Source organism: Pongo abelii, chromosome X (assembly GCF_028885655.2).
Source record: "Pongo abelii isolate AG06213 chromosome X, NHGRI_mPonAbe1-v2.0_pri, whole genome shotgun sequence".
Taxonomy (NCBI): domain Eukaryota; kingdom Metazoa; phylum Chordata; class Mammalia; order Primates; family Hominidae; genus Pongo; species Pongo abelii.
Genome location: NC_072008.2, coordinates 6,021,556 through 6,042,716, shown reverse-complemented (window position 1 = coordinate 6,042,716; position 21,161 = coordinate 6,021,556). Strand labels below are relative to the sequence as shown.

Below are 21,161 nucleotides of genomic sequence, written 5' to 3'. Positions count from 1 at the left end.
TAGAGTTATTGCTAGAACATTTATCATGAATGTGCAAAGAATTTTTTTAAGTATATTTATGTGCATATATATGAAAAATCATTTTGTGTTAATTTTATACAATTCTAAATAATAAGTGATTCGTTCTAAATTATTTAGCTGATTCTCTAAATTCTCTCTCTCTTGTTGGATAGTCATACGCAGGAGTGACTTTATTTTGTCTCCTCCTTTCTGATATTTTCAGTTCTCAATACTTTTTAATAAAAACATAGGCTTTGAGTCTGTAGAAGTATCTTGAAATGTGATGGTGAGAACATCATTGCCCTGTTTATACTTTTAGTGAAAATTCACTTAGTGCAACATTTCTTCTCCTATTTGTTGATAAGATTAAAAAGGATTTCCTGCCAAAATAAATATTCCATGTACTCTACTTTTTAAATTAAATACATTAATAGTACCAGATGCTATTTGCCATCTTTCAAATAGCTTTTTTCTCCTTTGATCTTTCCTTCAGCTATCACCTAACTTTTTTCCTTCAACTGTGAATGAGACAAAGCAAAACACCCTACTTCTTCCCATTGAACCATCTTACTATATTTGTAGAGTCAACCTAATTCCTTATTAGATCACTGCATAGTTCTTTTAATTTAATATTTTACACTATTTATTATAATGATCATTGGAGGAACAATCAGAATGTGTTGAGATTCTTTACAAGTAACTTTTACATTTTAGTGTTCTTGGCCTTTGAACTGCGTTTTGGATGAAGAACTGTTAGGATTTTCTGTGCTTGGGGGTGCTAAAGGTGTTTACACCTGAGTGAATGCCCAGAACTTGATCATATAGATTTTTCTATTGACAGTCTCACCTCCTTATGGTTATTCTCTTGTAAATTATCTTTACCTCAAGACCAAGATTTGCAAATATATTGATTTTCAATAGGTGCAGTGTTCACATAGTATCTCCTGAAACAATCACTTTTTGCAGTGTCTTTTGTATATCACTGGTTGCTTCCCTTTACTCAGATCTAAGGTACATCTGTTTCTGTATTTTTCCTTATGAGTGGTCTGGATTTTAATTCTTTCAATACACTTTATATTTTATTGAAGTATGCTTTGCCAACGCATCCTTTTTATCTCAGACCGTTCTTTTCTTATGTCTCTGTAATAAAGAAACTGCATCTTATTTTACTCCATGAAAAATCACAAATGATTATCTAAGTGTTCCTTTAGAGTGTTCCTGAGAGGACTGGTTGTCTTTTATTCTACATTGTGTGTCTTTTTTAAGACTTTATTTATTAGCGCAGTTTTAGGTTCACAACAAAATTGAGGGGAACGTACAGAGAGTTCTCATATATCCCCTGCCCCCATACATGGACGGTCTTCCCTATTTTCCACATCACCCACCAGAGGGGTGTGTTTGTTACAATCCATGAACTTACACTGACATCTTCATCACCCAAAGTCCGTCGTTTACAGTAGGGTACAGTCTTGGTGGTGGTGTACATTCTGTGGGTTCGGACAAATCTGTAAGAACATAAATCCACCATTACAGTATCACACAGTATAGTTCTGCAACCCTAAAAATCTTCCATAAAAAAACCTCCACAATTTTAGCAGTTTGTAACAACAAAGGCTTATTTCTTTTTTCTGAAGTTCATGTCGGTTGTGGGTGGACTTGCTTGTTACTTAGGTAGACTGATATTAGAAGGTGGGAAAAGAATAATACCTCTCCAGGAAAGGACAGGAACTGTTTTGAACCAATAATACAGCTCACTACACAAAATGAGTGAACACAGTCACACTGAAAGAGAGATGAGTGGCATATGCTTAAGTTATGCTTATGTTGACAAGGTCGCACTCACCCAAACTGGAGTGCAGTGCCACAATTATAGCTCACTGCAGCCTGGAATCCCTGGACTCAAGCAGTCCTCCCACCTCAGCCTCCTGAGCAGCTGGGACTACAGGCACACACCTGTGTGATTTTGTTATTTATTTATTTATTTTTAATAGAAACAGGGTCTCACTATGTTCCTAGACTGGCCTCAAACTTCAGCGCTCAAGCAGTCCTCTTGCCTTGGCCTCTCAGAGTGCTGGAATTACAGGCATGAGCCACTGCACCCAGCCTCCTTTAGTGTTTAACTGAACAGAATAAAGAACCTCTTCATTACGGTGAATTGGCTAAGTTCAAAAGAGTAGCAAAAGCCTTCATGGGCAGTAATAATTACCCTATCTTCCAAATACTTGAGTGACCTTATGCTTCTTAAAATATGTATTTTAGGGCTCTTAATTGAAATAAATTGACTTTATAGCCTCTATTACAGCATACTCAGAAATTGAAGAGCGGGATGATTTTGTATAAATCTAGACTAATTTTGTTTTTCTGGAATGAATAGAACCATTTACCACGTCAGGTACACACACAAGAAAAGCTAAGGGCGAGTTGTGAATGATTTGACTAGGAACAATAGTTGGGCTGCTTTTAGATGTAGACAGTTTATTCCCTACATAGACAGCAAAAGGAGAATTCACCAAAGGTGCCAGCCCTTCAGAATCCTTGTCCCACACCACCAAAAAGTCCTGTGACAGAAATTCCACCTGTTAATCAGCTGCTGTGTCCTGACTACAGAGAAAAGTATGATGCAACAGAACGCAAACTTTTCCACAATCTCATAGCAAGGAAAAAATATATGTATGTATAATATGTGTACATATATAAGAAAATATGTATTACATATATAGTAAATACATACAAATACACGTGTGTGTGTATGTGTATATATACACACATATTTTGTTAGGTATTTTTTATGACTATTTATTAAAAAAAGTCACACTGAAAATAAAATTGACTTTTATTTGCCCTAAGTTACCTCTTGAAATATTGTGTTAAAAACCTAATAACTTCTGACAGGTATATATATACCTGTAGAGGTTAATATATATACGTGTGTGTGTGTGTGTGTGTGTGCGTGTGTGCGTGCGCGCACGTGCATAGAGGTTATTAGGTTTTGTTTGTTTGATTGTTTTGTTGTTGTTGTTTTTTGAGATGGAATCTCACTCTGTCGTCCAGGCTCACTGCAGCCTCCGCCTCCTGGATTCTAGTGATTCTTGTGCCTCAGTCTCCCAAGTAGCTGTGATTACAGGCATGTGACACCATGTCTGGCTATTTTTTGTATTTTTAGTAAAGATGGGGTTTTACCATGTTGGCCAGACTTGTCTTGAACTCCTGGCCTCAGGTGATCTGCCTGCCCTGGCCTCCCAAAGTGTCAGGATTACAGGAGTGAGCCACTGCGTCAGGCATTATTAGGTTTCTAGTACAACATTTCAAGAGTTATATGTATAGATATGTGTACGTGTGTGTGTGCGTGTGTGTGTATATATATATATATATATATATATATATATATATAACCTCTATGGGTATGTTAGGTTTTTAATACAACATTTCAATAAGCATCTTAGGACAAATGAAAGTCAATTTTCTTTTCAACATGACTTTTCTTAATAAACATACATTTAAAAATACCTAGCAAAATACATTATTTAGTACCTATTTTTAAACACACTGTGATTTAATCTCAAGCTCATAGATTCTTCAAGATAATATTGTCTATCAGCTGAAAATTCTAAAAAAAAATGGGAAAGGCTCATGTAAATATAATAGGATTTGTATTGCATTTCTGAGGACAGAAACATTTCAGTAGTAAAATTTGCAACAAAAAATGCTTATGGAAAGTTAGACAGTCCTCTAGGACTCTAATAGTAAGCACAGGAATATGTCAGAGACCTATAAAATCTTTAGATTTATTTTGATTCCTACCTGTAAAAGTGTGAAATCAACTATTGCTAAATCCAGCAAAACAACAAAGGAAAATTACTATTCACCTTTTTCTCTCAGTCTGTCTTCCAAAGCTACTAAGAGAAAAACAAGAAAAATACAGAAAATCCTATTTCCATTATTACAATGAAGCATTTTTGAGCTAGTAGAAAATTAGAATTAGACCTTGCTTTTACTGGCATCACATCACAAAAGCATTTCATCCTGTTTTTTGAAATGACAAATGGCAGAATTCTTATATACTATATGCTAACCAAAATCATGTTATTGCCACGTCATGAATTATAATTTAATATCTACTCTCAAAGTTAAATAAGAAGATGCAACATTGCATTTCCCTGCTTGAGAGGAGAATTAGTTACACTTGTTACATAAAGGCTGTATTCATCACTGGTTGTCATAGCCGTTATGACTGTGACTCTTATAATAGAGGTGGGCTTGCAGCCAAAAATATGATTCATCCAAAAGATATTTACTATGTAACTTATATTATATGTGCTGAATATTTTGGTAGTCATTGCAAATTAAGGAATATGGTGTTGAAAAATCACAGGTAACACCTTTTTCTTGTTGCTAACAATCTAACAGGGAGACCTTATTTAACAAGATATCATATTACACATTACAATTCATTTTGTGAAGAAAAATGCTAACTACAGTGAATAATTGAGGAACCCAAGTTCATTTATGAATGGAAGGTTGGGATGAACAGGGAATGCCTTTCTGAGAAAATGGAATTTAAGCTGATCGGTAAAAATGAATCTTCCAGGAGCATATGGGCTTTGCAGATGGGGGAAACAGCAGAATGCCCAAAAGTTCTAAAGGAAACCTGATGATGAAATGAGTTAAGCCATGTTCCTGGTAGTGTATCAGTTAGCTTTTGCTACATAAGGAACCATCTCAAAGCCAAGCATCTCAAACAACCTTTATTTAGCTAAGCATCTCAAGCAACCTCTATTTAGGTTTTGATTCTTGGCTGGACATCTGGGCTGTGCTTAGCTGGGAGGCTCTTCAGTCTAGAGTCAGCTTCCAGGTCTGTTGAGTGCTCATTGGCCAAGCACTATTTAACAGGGTGCTTGACAGTGCTCCATGTGGAATATCATCCTCTAACAGGCTAGCATAGACTCTTCATGGAAGCTTGTCAGCGTTGCATGTAGGTGTGTTCAAGTCCTCTTATAATGAAAGCTAAGAATAAGGACAGTGTGTCACCCCCCACATCCAGAATGTCCAAATAAGCAAATCCGGAAAGACACAAATGAATGGGTAGTTTCCAGGGGCTGAGAGTGACCACTAAAGGGTACCATATTTTTTGGGGGGGATCATGAAAATGTTCTGCCATTAGATATTGTCGATTATTGCACAGATCCATGAATATATTAAAAACCATTGGATTGCATACTTTGACACGGTGATGTGTATGGTATATTAATTATATCTCAAGCAATTATATCTGTCTATCATTTATCTGTAAACCAGATAAAATAAGACAGGCTAGGTATATAGAAAAATAGAACAGAACAAGGTAGACAGAGACAGAATCTAGCAGATATAAAACTTGGCATGTAAGTAAAGAGCTGTAATACCTAGGTAGCTGAAAATGGAACTGTTCTCTAAGGAAATAATTAAAATAATCTCTGTGCTCTAGCGTCCAGATAAATAAATTCCAGGTGAGTTGTGACCCAGATGTGAAATAAAACCTTAAAACTGTTAGGAGAATATGTAAGCAAATAAAATGTCTTTATGTTTCTGGATTAAGTAATCCTTTTTTTAAAAAAGGCAGAAATTATAGAGAAAATAGTGATAAATTATAATACATATGCATTTTAAAGTGTTACTTTAGATAATGAAAAATCAATAAAATGGTTAAAGACAACAGACTAGATATCACCAATGCTTAGCTGTGTAAACTTGGGCAAATTATTTAATATCTGTATACCTAATTTTCCTCAGCTATAAAATGATATTAGTTACACATCTCATAAGGTATTTATGAAAAATGCATATTCGGAGCTGGACACAGTGGCTCACACCTGTAATACAGCACTTTGGGAGGCTGAGGTGGGAGACTTGCTTGAGGCCAAGAGTTCAAGACTAGCCTGGACAACATAGTGAGACTTTATCTCTACAAGAAATAGAAAAAAATTAACCAGGTGTGGTGGTGCACACCTGTAGTCCCAGCTACTCGGGAGGCTGAGGTCAAAGAATCACTGGAGCCCTTGAGTTGGAGGCTGCAGTAAGCTACAGTTGTGTGACTGTACTCCAGCCTGTGTGACAGAGCAAGACTTTGTCTCTAAAAAAACAAACAAACAAAATGCATATTCAATATGCATAAAGCCCTTAGAACCATACGCAGCACTGCTGTGCACTGTTAAATGTTTGCTTTTACATGCTCAAAAGAGGCCAGCATTCATGAATATAAAGATTTCCTACAAATCAATAACAGACATTCAGCCGATCAAAAATCGGATTGCTATTCAAGATGGGAATTTAGAATGGGAATATAGAAATGCATCTGTACTAGTTTTAAGGAACATGCAAATTGAAATGTAAACTTAATATTTTATACTCATCAAAGTGGCAAATATGTTGTCTGATAATGTCAAGTGTTGGCAACAGGGTAAGGGCCAGGAAATTTTCTTACCTGCTAGTGGGTGTATAGCATAATACAACTTGTTTGGAAAGAAATATGCCAGTATCTACTGAAGATAAAATTAGTATTACCCTATGTATCAGTTAGCTACTGCTGCATAACAAAGGACTCTATAAGTCAATGCCGTAAGACAATAAGCGCTTATTACTGCTTATGAGCCTCTGCATCTTGTTAGCTGGAAATTTATTTTGGTCTTGGCTGGGCTCATTCATGTGTATGTATTGTTGATTTGGAGTGAGTTCTCTTAGGTAACTGGGGGTTGCTGGAGGTAATTTTGCCTAGGTTGGGGCCAATGGGTTCTTCTCTATGAGATCTCTTGTTCTGCAACCTGCTAGTCTGAATTTTTCACAGGGCAGTGGCAGAGTTTCAAGAGAGTAAGAACAGGTACAGGGGATTTGAGTCCCAGTCTTGGAAACAGCACATCATCATATTTTTTCTTTTGAAAAAAATGCAATCATAAAGCCACTCAAGATTCAAGGGGTGAAAATACAGACTCTTTGTATGAGGAATAGTAAATTCACGGGGAGGATTGTAGAACTGGGAACCTTTTGCCTGTCAGTGGACTACACCCTGTAATTCGACAATTGTCTATCTGGTAGTTATGTGCCCTGGAGCTGGGGTCTTCAAACTGGCAGATGTCTTTTCAAAATTTTTCGAAGTACGACTCTGCTGATGATTTTAAAGAAACTAATTTTCAGGTACTCATCCCCCAGATGTTCTCCTTTCTAAGCCTTTCTGGTCACCAAAAGCTTCTTCCCACATCACAAAAGGATGACCTTCAGTAGGCATGACACTTTGTTACCAACCTTTTCTGCCAGGGCTTATAATACAAGAAATATCTTTTTGAATGTTGCTTTCTGGAAAGCCCCTTTGCTGAAAGCTCCATAAAATAAGCCTCCTATCTTATACATATTTCCATTAAGAGTGAAGTTTGGTCCTGTTCAGGTGTTCTGATTTCAGAAAAAGAAAAAAGAAGCCATAGGTCAGCTATGGCAGTTCTTTCAAATGCAGAAACTGAATTTTTCTGTTGCTAACCAATTTTTCAAGGTGCATATACACTGGGTGAAGCCCATCGGTAAATGATCCAATCTGAAAATCATCTGAAGGTCATCTTTCAAATTCATTGTGGTAGTATTATTCAAGTGGAGGCTCAAATATATTTCAAGTGTATGCATGGAATATTTTCCCCAGCTAGAGTCTGTTCTCCAGGTGTATGGAGGAAAGAGGAGGTGTCCAGGTTGTGTACCTATTCTTCTCATCTTTCTGGGGCTATTCATGTCCCTTCTGTGCCCTCAGCCTCCAACCCATGCTTCTGCTCAGAGTAGCCTGTTTTCTTTGCTCCCATAAATGTATTCCTGGCCCCAGATCTTCTGTGCATATTTAGAAGCCCTAACCCACTTCCTCACCAGCCACCCCTCTATCCCCAGACTCTCCTACTGGGAACAGCAGAGGATCCTAAATTCATGCATGCATTTTCCTGCCCCGTTGGAATGATCTGTGTGCATGTCTGTCTCTGATGTTCATCTCCTTCTTCAGTGTGGGTGTGTCCTTACCTCTTTTAGCCAGGACTGCATGGCATTACCTCTCTTAGTCGGGACTGCATGTTAAAAGGGTCAACACATATTTGTAGAAGGAATGGGCTTATGAGTGAATGAACCCATGTGTCATGGGCAGTCTGTGAGGACATGCCAGTCACTTCCTTGCTGCAGAGAGCTGGGGATATTGCATTGGATTAAAACATTAAGCCCGTATTCCTCTATGGCCAAGTGACAAAATAATCAATCACATCCACATCTGTGATAGCCAAGAAAACATTTATTTCCGCACCCCTCCCCCACTCCCCGCCGTATGCAACTTTCCCTGTATGGAAATAACGTACTTAGCTTAAAAAGGCTCTTTCTCTACTTAAGATAACAAGACTAAGTTGAAAATTAACCTTGCCCACTTAAAAGAAAAAAAATATGCAGTAAACTATGAACTACTAATACAGTTCAGTATGATATCTCATGAAGAACAATGATGCTGAAGGTTCTTTTTGGTTCTATTATTTCCTTATATTCTTGCTTAGATAACAAGATCACATTTGTATCTATTGACTTTCTATGATGATTTAGATATGTAAGTGGCAATAATTAATGTATATTAAAAATACAGATTTAAATTGTTTTTCTGACTTGTAATGTTAACAGCAGTATATGTGACTGTGAGGTTTTCCTTTGATGTTAATTTTCACTTTGACAATAGTCTTCATTTTCCAATTTTTTTTTTATTTTTTTAATTTTTTTTATTTTAGTTTTTATTTTTTTTGTGATAAGGTCTGGCTGTTTCACCTAGGCTGGAGTGCAGCAGGGTGATCTCAGCTCACTGCAACCTCCGCCTCCCAGGCTCAAGTGATCCTGCCACCTCAGTCTCCCGAATAGCTGGGACTACAGGCATGCACCACCATGTCTGGCTAATTTTTTGTAATTTTCATAGGGAAGAGGTTCCACCATGTTGGTCAGTTTCTTCCAGAACTCCTGACCTCCGCCCATCTCGATGTCCCAAAGTGTTGGGTGGCATGAGCCACCGCGCCCATATCATTTTCCAAATTCTTTACAAAGTTTTTCTCTTACATTCATAACATAAAGTGCTATTTTAAATAGACTAACTTTTGAAAATAACATAGATAAAGCACTAAATGGAGACATCAGAGGAACAGGTTACAAAAAAGCCGGAATATTCTTCAGGATTAGGGACATTGAGATATTTTATTTATAAAATGATATTTAAATTTTAATAATAGAATGGTTGTACTTTTGCTTGGAGTATTTAAATCTTCTCTTTAATATTTAAAGCCAGGTCTGCACAGAGGTTTTACGGAGATGCTAATTGTTGTATGAAAAGGAATATTATTCTGGAATTTTGAGGAAGGGTAGACATAGAGAAGAGAAAGGAAACTCACAGCCTACCTAGGTTTTATTTGGGCTCTGTGTGTGTGTGTGTGTGTGTGTGTGTGTGTGTGCGCGCCAGCCACAAGCTGGGTTTATTCTTGCATAAACTGTAGACAAATTGTTTTTCCTGAATCTTCTAAAACCTGCATCTACATCGTCCATGGTTGTGTCTAAACTAGATACTCAAGAGAACTTGGTTTGTTTTAAAGGCATTTAATTAGTTATATTTACATGGACAAATAGAGCAGCAGTTTATTAAAAAAGAATGAAAGGATAAACAAATTAAATATACGTAGAACAGGAAAGACAGCATCTAATTATGTTTCTGGGTCAGGCTCTGATATACAAGATTAATTTAAAATTGGGATTTGGCAAGTAATTTCTATCGAAATCTCAGCAGGAGTTTTTGTTGCAACTAACAAGCTGATTTGGAAATTTTCATGGAAAGGCAAAGGATCTAGAGCAATCAAAAAGACCTTGGAAAAGGGGAAGAAAGTTGGAGGGCTTCCATTTCTCTATTTTAAAAGGTAGTGTAAAGATGTGGTAATCAAGATAGCAGGCAACTCACATGGGTAGAAATTTAGACCAATGAAATATAATTAATTACAGTTGGCCCTTGAACAATGTGAAGGTTAGAACCCCTGCACAGTCGAAAATTCACTTAAAACTTTTTACCCCCCAACACTTAACAACCAATAGTCTACTGTTGACTAGAAGCCGTACCAATTACATGAACAGCTAATTATCACATCTTTTGTATGTTGTATATACAATACACTGTATTCTCACAATAAACTAAGTTAGAGAAAAGAAAATACCATTGAGAAAATCATAAGGAAGAGAACATATATTTACCACTCATTAAATAGAAGTGGATCTTCTTAAAGATCTTCATCCTCATCTTCAGGTTGAATAGGCTGAGGAGGAGGAGGGAGAGGAGAGGTTGGTCTTGCAGTCTCAGGGGTGGCAGAGGCAGAAGAAAATCCACATATAAGTGGATCTGCACAGTTCAGACCTGTGTTGTTCAAGCGTCAATTATAAGAGTTTAGAAATAAATCCTTCAATTTGTAGTCAATAGATTTTTAACAATGGTGCCAAAACAATTAAAGGAGGCAAGGATAGTCTTTTCAATAAATGGTGCTGAGACAATTGGATATTCATATGTAAAAAGATCAATTTCAACTCTTACCTCTTATTATACCCAAAAATTAACTCAAAATGAACGACAGGTGGAAATATAAGAATTAAAACTCTTAAACTTTTAGGAAACTTCAACAACACAGGAGAAGGTCTTCAGGGCCATGGATTGGGAAAGATTTCATAAATAGGACCTCAAAAGTACAATCCTTAAAAGAAAAGAATTGATCAAGTGAAACTCATCAAAATTAAAAACTTTTGCACTTCAAAAGGCACTGTTGAGAACATAAAGTGCTATTTGTTGAGAAAACCAAAAGACAAGCCATAAACTGGGAGAGGAGATTTGCCAACCATATTCCTGATAAAAGACTTTTATCTAGAAAATATGTAAACAAACCACGTACTATTCAATAATAAGAAGGAAAGAAATTATTTTTTAATGGGCAAAAATAAATTAATAGACATTTCTGCAAAGAGAGTGTACATGAGAAGATATTTAATATCATTAGTTACTAAACATTAGCTAAATGCAAATGAAAACTACCATGAGGCCAGGTGCAGTGGCTCTTGCTTGTAATCCCAGCACTTTAGGAGGCCAACATGAGTGGATTGCTTGAGGCAGGAGTTCAAGACCAACCTGGCCAACAGGGCAAGACCCATGTCTACTAAAAATACAAAAATTAACCAGGAATGGTGGTGCATGCCTGTAGTCCCAGCTACTTGAGAGGCTGAGGCACGAGAATTGCTTAAACGCAAGAGGTGGAGGTTGTCGTGAGCCGAGATCGTACCACTGCACTCCAGCCTGGGCAACAGAGCAAGACTTTGGAAAAAAAAAAAAAACAAAAAAAAACCTACGATGAGATACCATTTCACATCCATTAGTACGGTTATAACAAAAAAAGATATTAGCAAGTGTTGGCTAGGTAATAGAGAAATAGAGATCCTTTATACCACTGTTGGTGAGAATGCCAGGTATTGCAGCTGATTTGGAAAATAGTCTGTCAGTTTATTAAAACATTAAGCATAAATTTGCCTTATGAAACAGCAATTTCACCCCTAGGTATCTATGCAATAGAGATGAAAACATATATCCATGCAAAAAATAGTACACAAATGTTCATAGCAGCTTTATTAATAATAATCAACAAGTAGAAATAAACCAAATGTCACTCAGCAAATAAATGGATTTAAAAGATGTGGTATACCCATGCAATGGAAAATAATTTAGCCATAAAAAGGAATGAAGTATTGATGCATGCTACAGTATGGAAGGACATTGAAAACATAGGCTAAGTAAAAGAAACCAGACACAAAATACCACATATTATATGAGTTCATTTATATGAAATGCCTAGAGAAGGCAAATCTTATAAAGACAGAAAGTGGATCAGCAAGGCTATCACACCCACGCACCCACCCAGGTCTGGTTTTAAAAAGTATTAAGCCCCCATGAAATGGACATTATTTGACTTTTGTTTGACGTATGGAAACAGCATTATCAAGTCTTGGTTTCAAAATATGTTTAAGCCCTTCTGAGTTACGTAGAACAGAGGAGTGTTTTCCATTCGCAAGTGTTGGAGATGACAATATTTTCCCTCTGCCTTAATCCACTTATCCTAGAACCCTATAGGAAGGCAAAGACTGTCTTAATTGATTGATGCAGTTAAAGTTATTGATAGTGGGATATGCACATATGGGCTGCATCTGTCTATGAGAAGGAAGCAATGGAGCCAATTAATTAATTCAAGCAAAATTAAATGTTCACACCTTTTAAATGTGGAAACTATAAAAACCAAAATGGTTCTCTGTGCACTAAGAGCATAAGCTAGTTTTTGCTATTCTTAAGGGCCTCTTCCTGCATTTTGCCTATATTAAAATTCCTATGCAGATCTTATTGAGGTGATCAAGGTAGATGACTTCGATTTTTATTTTCTTCAACAAATTCACTTACCAATAACTTTCAAATGATATTTAATAACTATTTTAAACACAGAGGACATGGTCTTCAAATGATGTTTAATAGCTACTTTACACACAGAGGACATAACTTTCAAATGATATTTAATAACTATTTTAAACACATAGGACATGGTCTATAATGTTTTGTCCTGACTTAAATATTTATCACATGTAGTAGATTTTAATAGAAGAAAACAAGAGTGAATAATGGGTAGCGCTTCTCTAAACACAGAGTAGAGGTAAATCTTAGTGATTTAAATTAGTCACAATTCTGACTTTTTGAGATTGCATGTTTATAAGTTTTTAATGCATGAAATTAATGTCAATTATATAATATTTTGATTAAAGTCCTTCCATGTTTACTGTGTGTGTTTTTGCTTGCCTTATGAAAATTTCTAACCATAATGTATCAGTAACATTTCAAAAATTTATTTAAATTATAACATGTTAACATCAGAGGACCGTTGAATACGCCATAAGCATTTCTTTAAAGAATGTGGGAAATATCTTTTCTAATAATTTAATTTTCTCTTTTTTTAAAACAACTCACGTTAGCATTTTTTTTTGCAGTAGCATCATTTTAACCCCCAACTGCATATTCACAGGATATCTAATATTTTTTGCAAGTAACATTTTGAATTTGTTCTTCTTGACATCTTTATGTTTATATGCATTTTGCATTTCCCTATCTCATTTTTTTGAAATCCAAATGTAACAGATTTCAACTTTTTGTGTTACATTCTTTTTTTTTTTTCTTTTTCTGGGTAGCATCTCTCTCTTTTCTGAATTTTTTGAAAACCTGTTGTTTTTGAATTCTCTTTTTTCCCTTTATTTTCCTTCTCAATATGACCCCAGGAGCCAACACAAAGAAAAACGCAGATGATATAACCAGTAATGACCGTGGTGAAGACGAAGGTATTTTTTGTTTTTTCAAAGCTCAACCCTGATGCATGATTTTGTATCTCTCTCTCTCTCTTTTTTTTTCATTTCAATCTGTTTTTTCTCCCCTTACTTAAAACTAGTACACTTTGGTGTGCTTCTTTAATTATTTTCTTCTTGTAGCGAAACCACTGTCATTTTTAATCCCAGTTACCATGTACAGGGAACAAATCACTGTGAGAAGTATAAACATTGTTTCTAAACGTGAAAAGAGTAATGAACTACTGTTTACAGAGAAGCCCATCTTTTTTTTTTTTTTTTTTTTTTTTTGGCTTGGTCACAAGAAGAGAAAATGGAATTTTGAAACATGCATGTATAGTCTATTTTCTCCCTTCCAAATGTTATTTTGTAAGTTAATATACTACTTTGGAGCTTTGGTCTTCTTAATTATTTTTATAAACTACAAAACTCTACAGCACCTTAGAAGAATTTTTTTGGAGGGGGGAGCTGAAATATCAGTTTTTTTTTCTTCACAAACATATTGATCCCAACATAGATTTCTGATAATCTGCTCACAGTGAAGTACACCAAAAAGTGTTTTAACGAGATGCTGTTGTTAACGAGCCCTGTTGCATTCAGGACTGCCTTTTACAGCATTTGGGGGTGGAGGGGAAGGTAAGAGTATCTCAGAACTAAAAAAGGACAAAAAGCTAGCTATGTTCATCTTTCTTTTCACACCACGGCTTTTTTGAAAACGTTTTTCTCCTTAAAATGTTTTGTTGCTGTGAAGTTTCTTCTTAAGGCTACCAAATTGCTCAACACATTGTCTACCAGAAGTGAAAGGATTTTTTTTTAAAAGATGGTATGTCTGAGGTACTCATGCAGACAACTCGCACACTGTTTTTCTTCCCTTTCTGTACAAGAAATGATTTTTTTTTTTAAAGAGGGGAAGCAACAAAAAAAGTACTCAAGCAAGCCCTTCTTCATTGGTAAGGCTCTATAGGATTAGCTAAAAGCACATTTTTCCCATCTGGGTAGCAAAATGCATGGAACTCCATTAAGGCCCTGGCTGGACCTTTGGGTCTCTGTCTGAAAGGCAATTTAAAGCCCAAAAGTGAGTCCTGAATTATCCTCGCTCGTCAAGCCCAACGTCCATGACAGGGTCTTTTGACCAGTTCTTGTAGTTGCTCCCCTCCTTGCTTATCTTCGTAAATCAACTGTTCTCCAAGAAAAGAAATCTTGCCAACACCCTTTCCATGCCTAGTCTTCCCTTAACATTTTGAATGTTATTATTTTTACTGAGCTCATAGAGCTGTCACTGTCTCAAGTAGCTCTCTGAGAGATCTCAATTCTGATGGCCATAGAAGATCAAAATCTACACCTGCTTCAGGTAGCCCCTTCTTTGATAAGGGCTTCTGAATGCCTGACATTTTATCAGTATTGAGCAAATACATAAAAACGAAATAAACTTTTGTCTCATACCTTATACTGCTCTAATTTGTATCCTGTTTGGCCTTCTCTTTTTAATACATTTCCTCTTGATAATTAGGATCTGTTTTCACAGTGTTCCCGGTGAATCTTTATTACCATTAAAATGCCATCTAATTTTCATTTAATATTGTTAAGTTATGATTTTTTGACTTTGCATTAATATGACAACTGGTTATTACTTCCACAAGTTCAAGAGAGTCTTGTTCTATATTTTGTGGAAGGTAAGAGATGTTAATCTCACATATTTTCCAATGGAGCACTTTAAAGCAGCCCTTCAAAATCTCTACTTACTCTTTTTCCACAGTTTACTAGGCAACCGCTGGTAATAGTAAAAGAAATGAGGCCAAAAACAGCAAATTAGGAACCAGAAAGAAGCAGTGGATCATGAGAAAAGCCATTTCTTATTCATATAGCAGAAGACATTTCCCGTAGTGTATGATGCATAAATGATTAATAGAAGATTTTTACTTCATATTTGAATTTTATATTAGAAAACAAAAGACACTTTTCTGCCGTGGATTAAATATCTGCAAATAAATACTTGGGTAACTTGACACTCTTTTGTGTGCTTTACTGTGACCAATGGGTATGTCGTGTCTTCTGTATGCACCCAGTAAAATTGTGATCATAATTCGTTCAAATTGGAGCCACCATCCAAACGATGGTGATTCATATCCTCAGAATTCCTTTGTGGTATTTCAAAAGTGTCCCTGTGGATTATGAGGAAAAAAAAACTTTATTGATGAAAAAATTGAAAATAAATATGCATAAATATTTGAGTTTTCTTTTAGTAACAAAGATATTTAAATTGTTTGTACACACACACACGCACACGCACACACACACACACACACACATATCTGTATCCAGAAATATTTTACGTGAGGTCAGTCTTCTAAAGGTTAAATGCAGCCCTAATGGCTGATTAATGTTATAAAACAGGTCTTTTCACAAAGCAGGCCCTACAGATGGTCTCCAACTTTCTATCATCACAGATCATTGTTTTTACATCATTGTTAATTTAAATAATAAAGTAAATTACTAAGAGGAATCATTGGTTGCAAGTCACAATGGGAATTTATATTCCCTGTGAAAATATAAAGCATTTAAATAGTTTGGATTCTTTTGCCATTTTTTATTACATCTCTTTTATTTTTGTCACCTAAGTATGTTAGTATGTTACTGTAATCACTGGAACAAAGACATTTGCTTGGGCATCTTTTCTTTTTTTTCCCTATTTCTGTTCAGTTTTTAACTGTAGATTTTGCTTTCTTGTCATTATCTGTCCGTTATTGATAGTTTATACCTTCACTACTACTTTTATGTTTTTATTGTTAAATTGAAGATGAATCTGTACACTCACCTGCGAATTAAGATGCAACTATATTAAAATTAATTATAATTTTGAAGTTGATTTTATACTTAATTAGAAGATAAAATATATTTTGTCAAGGGTCCCATGTGTTTATTCAATTTAAATCACATTTTAGGGTTTGAGCAAAATTTAGGAAATGTGTACTTTACCTAAAACCATTTCTTGTAGTGCTTTAGATATATATAGAAGCTTAGATGAGCAGAGCACACTAAATGTCTGGATGCTTCTTAAAATACCATTTCCATAAATAGAAAACGTAATAGCATTGATCATTTTCCTTAGAAACTCTTATCAAGGGTCATATCATCCATAAAAATAAATGTGCTTAACTCAAGTCAAAATAGGGAAATCAGTGAATCTCCTTTTTTCTTAAATTAGCATTGGTGAGTCAGTGTGATTCTTTATTGTGTTTTCTTACTTGGCTTTTTTTTCCAGATATTCATGATCAGAACAGTAAGAAGCCTGTCATGGTCTATATCCATGGAGGATCTTACATGGAGGGCACCGGCAACATGATTGACGGCAGCATTTTGGCCAGCTACGGAAACGTCATCGTGATCACCATTAACTACCGTCTGGGAATACTAGGTAAGTGATTGCATCATGTGAATGACTGAGCAAGAGGAAAGATGAAAAGTCCACTTCTCGTTTTGATGGGGTTCGTGGATTTGAATCCTGTTATTCCAGTTCCTGGTTAATTCCACTTCACGGTATTTACTTTATGTGATCGGATATGTTTATTCCTTTTACTACCTTCGTGCAACATGGACATGAATCGCTTCTCAAACCAATGCAGACTTTAAGATCTTGAAGATGAAATGAAATTTTATTTATAGCATGTTTCTCCCTTGGAGTTCAATGAACGTATGTTTGTCTACATAGACCTGTACGATGAACACATATTTGGTGATATTATAGTTGGGAATGGCCATAGATCTTAGCTTTCTTTTCTGATTGTGTCATTGTATGAATCAGTATATTGTGTGGAGGAAAAGACTTTATCCAATTCTCTAACTGATTATGTTGAGCCTTTGGAAGATCTGTTGTTTTGGTTCCATTGCATTTGCATGCAAGGAAACTTAGCTGTTAGTTGACTTTTGTTCCATTGATGATCTACGATTAAAGGCTAAATACATGGAAATTCAAGTTTAGTTCCTCCTTGTTTTGATGTTTCATTTCTTTTCTTTCTTTTTTTTTTTTTTTTTTTTTTCTTTGAGATGGAATCTCACTCTGTCGCCCAGGCTGGAGTGCAGTGGTGTGATCTTGGCTCACTACAACCTCTGCCTCCCGGGTTCAAGTGATTCTTCTGCCTCAGCCTCCCAAGTAGCTGGGACTACAGGCGCATGCCACCACACCCAGCTAATTTTTGTGTTTTTAATAGAGGCAGGGTTTCACCATATTGGCCAGGCTGGTCTCGAACTCCTGACCTCGTGATCCGCCTGCCTCGGCCTTCCAAAGTGCTGGGATTACAGGCCTGAGCCACCACGCCCGGCCATCATTCATCTTCTTCTAATTGTAGGTTGGAAAATTATGAATCTTCAGGGTCAGATTTCAGTACCTTCTGAGATGGCCTTTCCTGGTGTTGGTTAGTTTGTGAATAATATTCCTAAGACCTATGTAAAAACATTTGTTTTCCAGGCAAAAATGCATTAAAATGGTGTAGAAAATAAAATTTTTAACAAGTTAGCCATGAGAGAGATGTGTATATTGGTTGCAGTGTGATTATGATACAATATGAAATACAAAACAAAATGGAGGCCAGGTGTGGTGGCTCTCGCCTATAATCCCAGCACTTTGGGAGGCTCAGGCAGGCAGATCACTTGAGGTCAGGAGTTAGAAAACAGCCTGGCCAAAGTGGTGAAACCCTGTCTCTACTAAAAATACAAAAATTAACTGGGCCTGATGGCAGACGCCTGTAATCCCAGCTACTCAGGAGGCTGAGGCAGGAGAATCTCTGGAACCCAGTAGGTCGAGGTTGCAATGAGCAGAGATAGCGCCATTGCACTCCAGCCTGGGGCGACCGAGTGAGACTTTTCTCAAAAAAAAAAAAAAATAATAATAATAATGATAGTAATAAATTAATTAAAATAAACAGCAAAATAAAATGGACTAAAGGAGGTCTGTCAAACAAGAAATATGGCTGAAAATGTTTTCTTCAAATATTGCCAAGAATATTTTCTTTTCAATCAGATGACTTCATTTCATTTTGAGTGAGTTTTTTTTTTTTTTTCCTATGTGAAAACATTAACCTGTAAGAAGCCCTAAGAGGTGGTGAATTGCTGAGAAACCCTAAGAGGTGATGTAAGAAACCCTAAGAGAAATGCATTTCTTACTTTGAAATGCAAATCAGTCACAGGTGTTGCTAAAGTTGTATCTTTTGAAACATTGATAACTCAAAATTCCAGGTTGGTTTCTGCATTAAAGAAAATAAACACCACCAAAAAACCTTTTAGTATCAAAAAACTTATTATGTCGTTGGCTTTATTTCCTATATTTTTTGTAGTTTTCTGTCAGCCACATCTTGGCGGAATAATGTCTCTGAACTTTTGCATAGCGATAATTGCACGCTTCACTGAATATTTTTCAGAGGCGCTGGATAGTTACTTTGGCTACTAGTGTTGGAAACAGGAAATTGTGCTTCTTGATGTTTTACAAAAGGTCCATTCTGACAAAGAGGTGGAAGGAGGAAAGTACGTGTGAGGGCACTGCACAGGCCCTCTTCAAAGGGAGCAGTGTGTGCACTGCCTGTAGCACGGCCACACGGAAGAAAGCTTGGGCATGCTTTTCTGAAGGAAGCAGTGGGCATCAAGAAAATTCTTGCTTTGCTGGAATCACAGGATATTCTGTTGCATGCATGATGAATTGATGTGTCTGATAAGATAGAGTTTCAAAAGAAATTGATCTCCTTTTCCCCCTAAAGCTCAGTTGTATCAAGCAACTCTACACTATGATTTTTTTTTAATCAGTTTTGTCCCTTCGTGAATCAATTGCGCATCTTGCAAATTGGCCTCCAGGCCAATTATACACACTTTTTTTAGAGGGAAAAAAACTAATTGAAAAATTGTAAGTCTACTTTTTGTTATGGAGAGTTTTTAAAAGTCAGAAGATAACAGAGAGCTGTAAAATTAGTGGAGAAGAAATAAAAGAAGCGATTTAGCATCTCTATGCCGGTCTATTTACATTCCTCCAATGAGCTAGTGTGGAACAGCCAAGCACACTACAGACTCCCTTTCATTTGATGGAATGAAATGTGCCAAGTTTGCCGATTTTACAGGGCGATAGAGACTTTAAAATGTGACTGCGTTGGTTTTTATCATGGATCTTGCATTTACTATTGTCCTCTTGAAAACAGCTAGATGGCATTTACTTTTTGCTTGCAGGAAACTCCTATTATCGGTCTTGAAAAAATGTTTTTAAACCTTTGGCATCCAGATATTTAAAAAGATGATTGAATAAAATACACAGCAGGCGCTGCAATGATCATTTCAGTGAGTGCATTTCATACAAGTAGATACAATTTTAGGCAAAAAGTTGAAATATTCTTTGAGTTCTTTTTCTTCCAATAAAAGTCATAAATGCATAAATGTTATCTTCCTACCTGAGGAATGGAAAAATACTGTTTTAAGATTTTTTTTTTAATGGAGTAACAAATGCTATTTTCTGTTACCCAAAAGAGAGGATTAAAAAGATGAAACGTGCCCATAATGGAAGCAGAATGCTGGCATTGGAAAGAATGTAGATTGCGGCCGGAGACAGACAGGAGCTGACAACTTTCCTCTACCTCCGCCTTGAGAAAGTCAGCTAGCGTTTCCTCAGACTCTTTCCTTAGATGTAGAAGGCAGTGGTCTCTCCCTTGCAAGGTTGTTGTACAGTATAAAAGTTCCGTGGTTCAAAATACCACACTTTACCTCATTAATATATAATCTGCTTGTCAATAAAAAGATAACTTTTTTCTTTTTTCTTTTCTTTTTTTTTTTTGAGATGGAGTCTCGCTTTTATTGCCCAGGCTGGAGGGCAGTGGCATGATCTCGGCTCACTGCAACCTCTGCCTCCCAGGTCCAAGCGCTTCTCCTGCCTCAGCCTCCGCAGTAGCTGGGATTACAGGCGCCCGCCACCATGCCCCGCTAATTTTTGTATTTTTAGTAGAGACGGGGTTTTGCCATTTTGGCCAGGCTGGTCTCAAACTACTGACCTCAGGAGATCCACCCACCTTGGCCTCCCAAAGTGCTGGGATTACCAGTGTGAGCCACTGTGCCTGGCCAAAAAATAACCTTTTAAAAAAGATTTAATGGACTCATGTAGATGAAGTTTCATAGGCTCTCAGCAGCAACCATTATACCCAACCACACTACAATTTCTAGTGTTATTAATACCATTATGCATTGTATTAATACTACTGTTTATCCACAGTAAGAATTGTAGCTGACCCAATCTGTAACGGCTAATATCTATCAAATATTGGCATCCAGACTGAACCATGTTAATTTAAAAAAACCGTTACAAGACACTTCTAGACATTAAATAAATCAGAAGATCATCATGTTTGCTATTTTTTAAAAAAATAATTAGAACTGTGCTACACAATCTTGCTAGCCATTGGTCATATAATTTATGATCCAATCCAGGACATGTTTGGGAGTTGCTCATGTGCTATGAATAAACTGGGATTGTCCCAGGCAAATTGAGATGTATCATCATAGCTATAAAGTAATTATTTATATCTACATGAAGTGTCTTCTGATTGAATTGGTGTTCAGTTTGTTTTTAAAGAAGCTGCACTTCTATAAACAGATTTCCTATGTGTTCTGCTGTACATCCTTGTCACTAGGAAGGTGTATATGTTACCAGAAAAGGATCCTAATCCAGACCCTAAGAGAGGGTTCTTGGGTCTCGTGCAAGGAATTGGAGGCAAATCCGTAAA

At 36.4% G+C, this 21,161-nt stretch overlaps 1 protein-coding gene across 10 annotated transcripts in view; it reads left to right on the top strand.

The window, feature by feature from the left end:
- The window catches only part of NLGN4X (neuroligin 4 X-linked), a 337,280-nt gene that overhangs the window by 182,263 nt on the left and 133,856 nt on the right, over positions 1 to 21,161 (top strand). For 5 of the 10 annotated variants that reach the window (XM_054544298.2, XM_054544299.2, XM_054544301.2 and 2 more), the window contains exons 3-4: positions 13,351 to 13,410; positions 16,676 to 16,828. In XM_054544298.2, coding sequence (XP_054400273.1) covers positions 13,351 to 13,410; positions 16,676 to 16,828 — 213 coding nt within the window. The remainder of the gene's footprint in view (positions 1 to 13,350; positions 13,411 to 16,675; positions 16,829 to 21,161) is intronic. The other 5 variants (XM_024240870.3, XM_054544303.2, XM_009234572.4 and 2 more) reach the window with 1 other exon arrangement.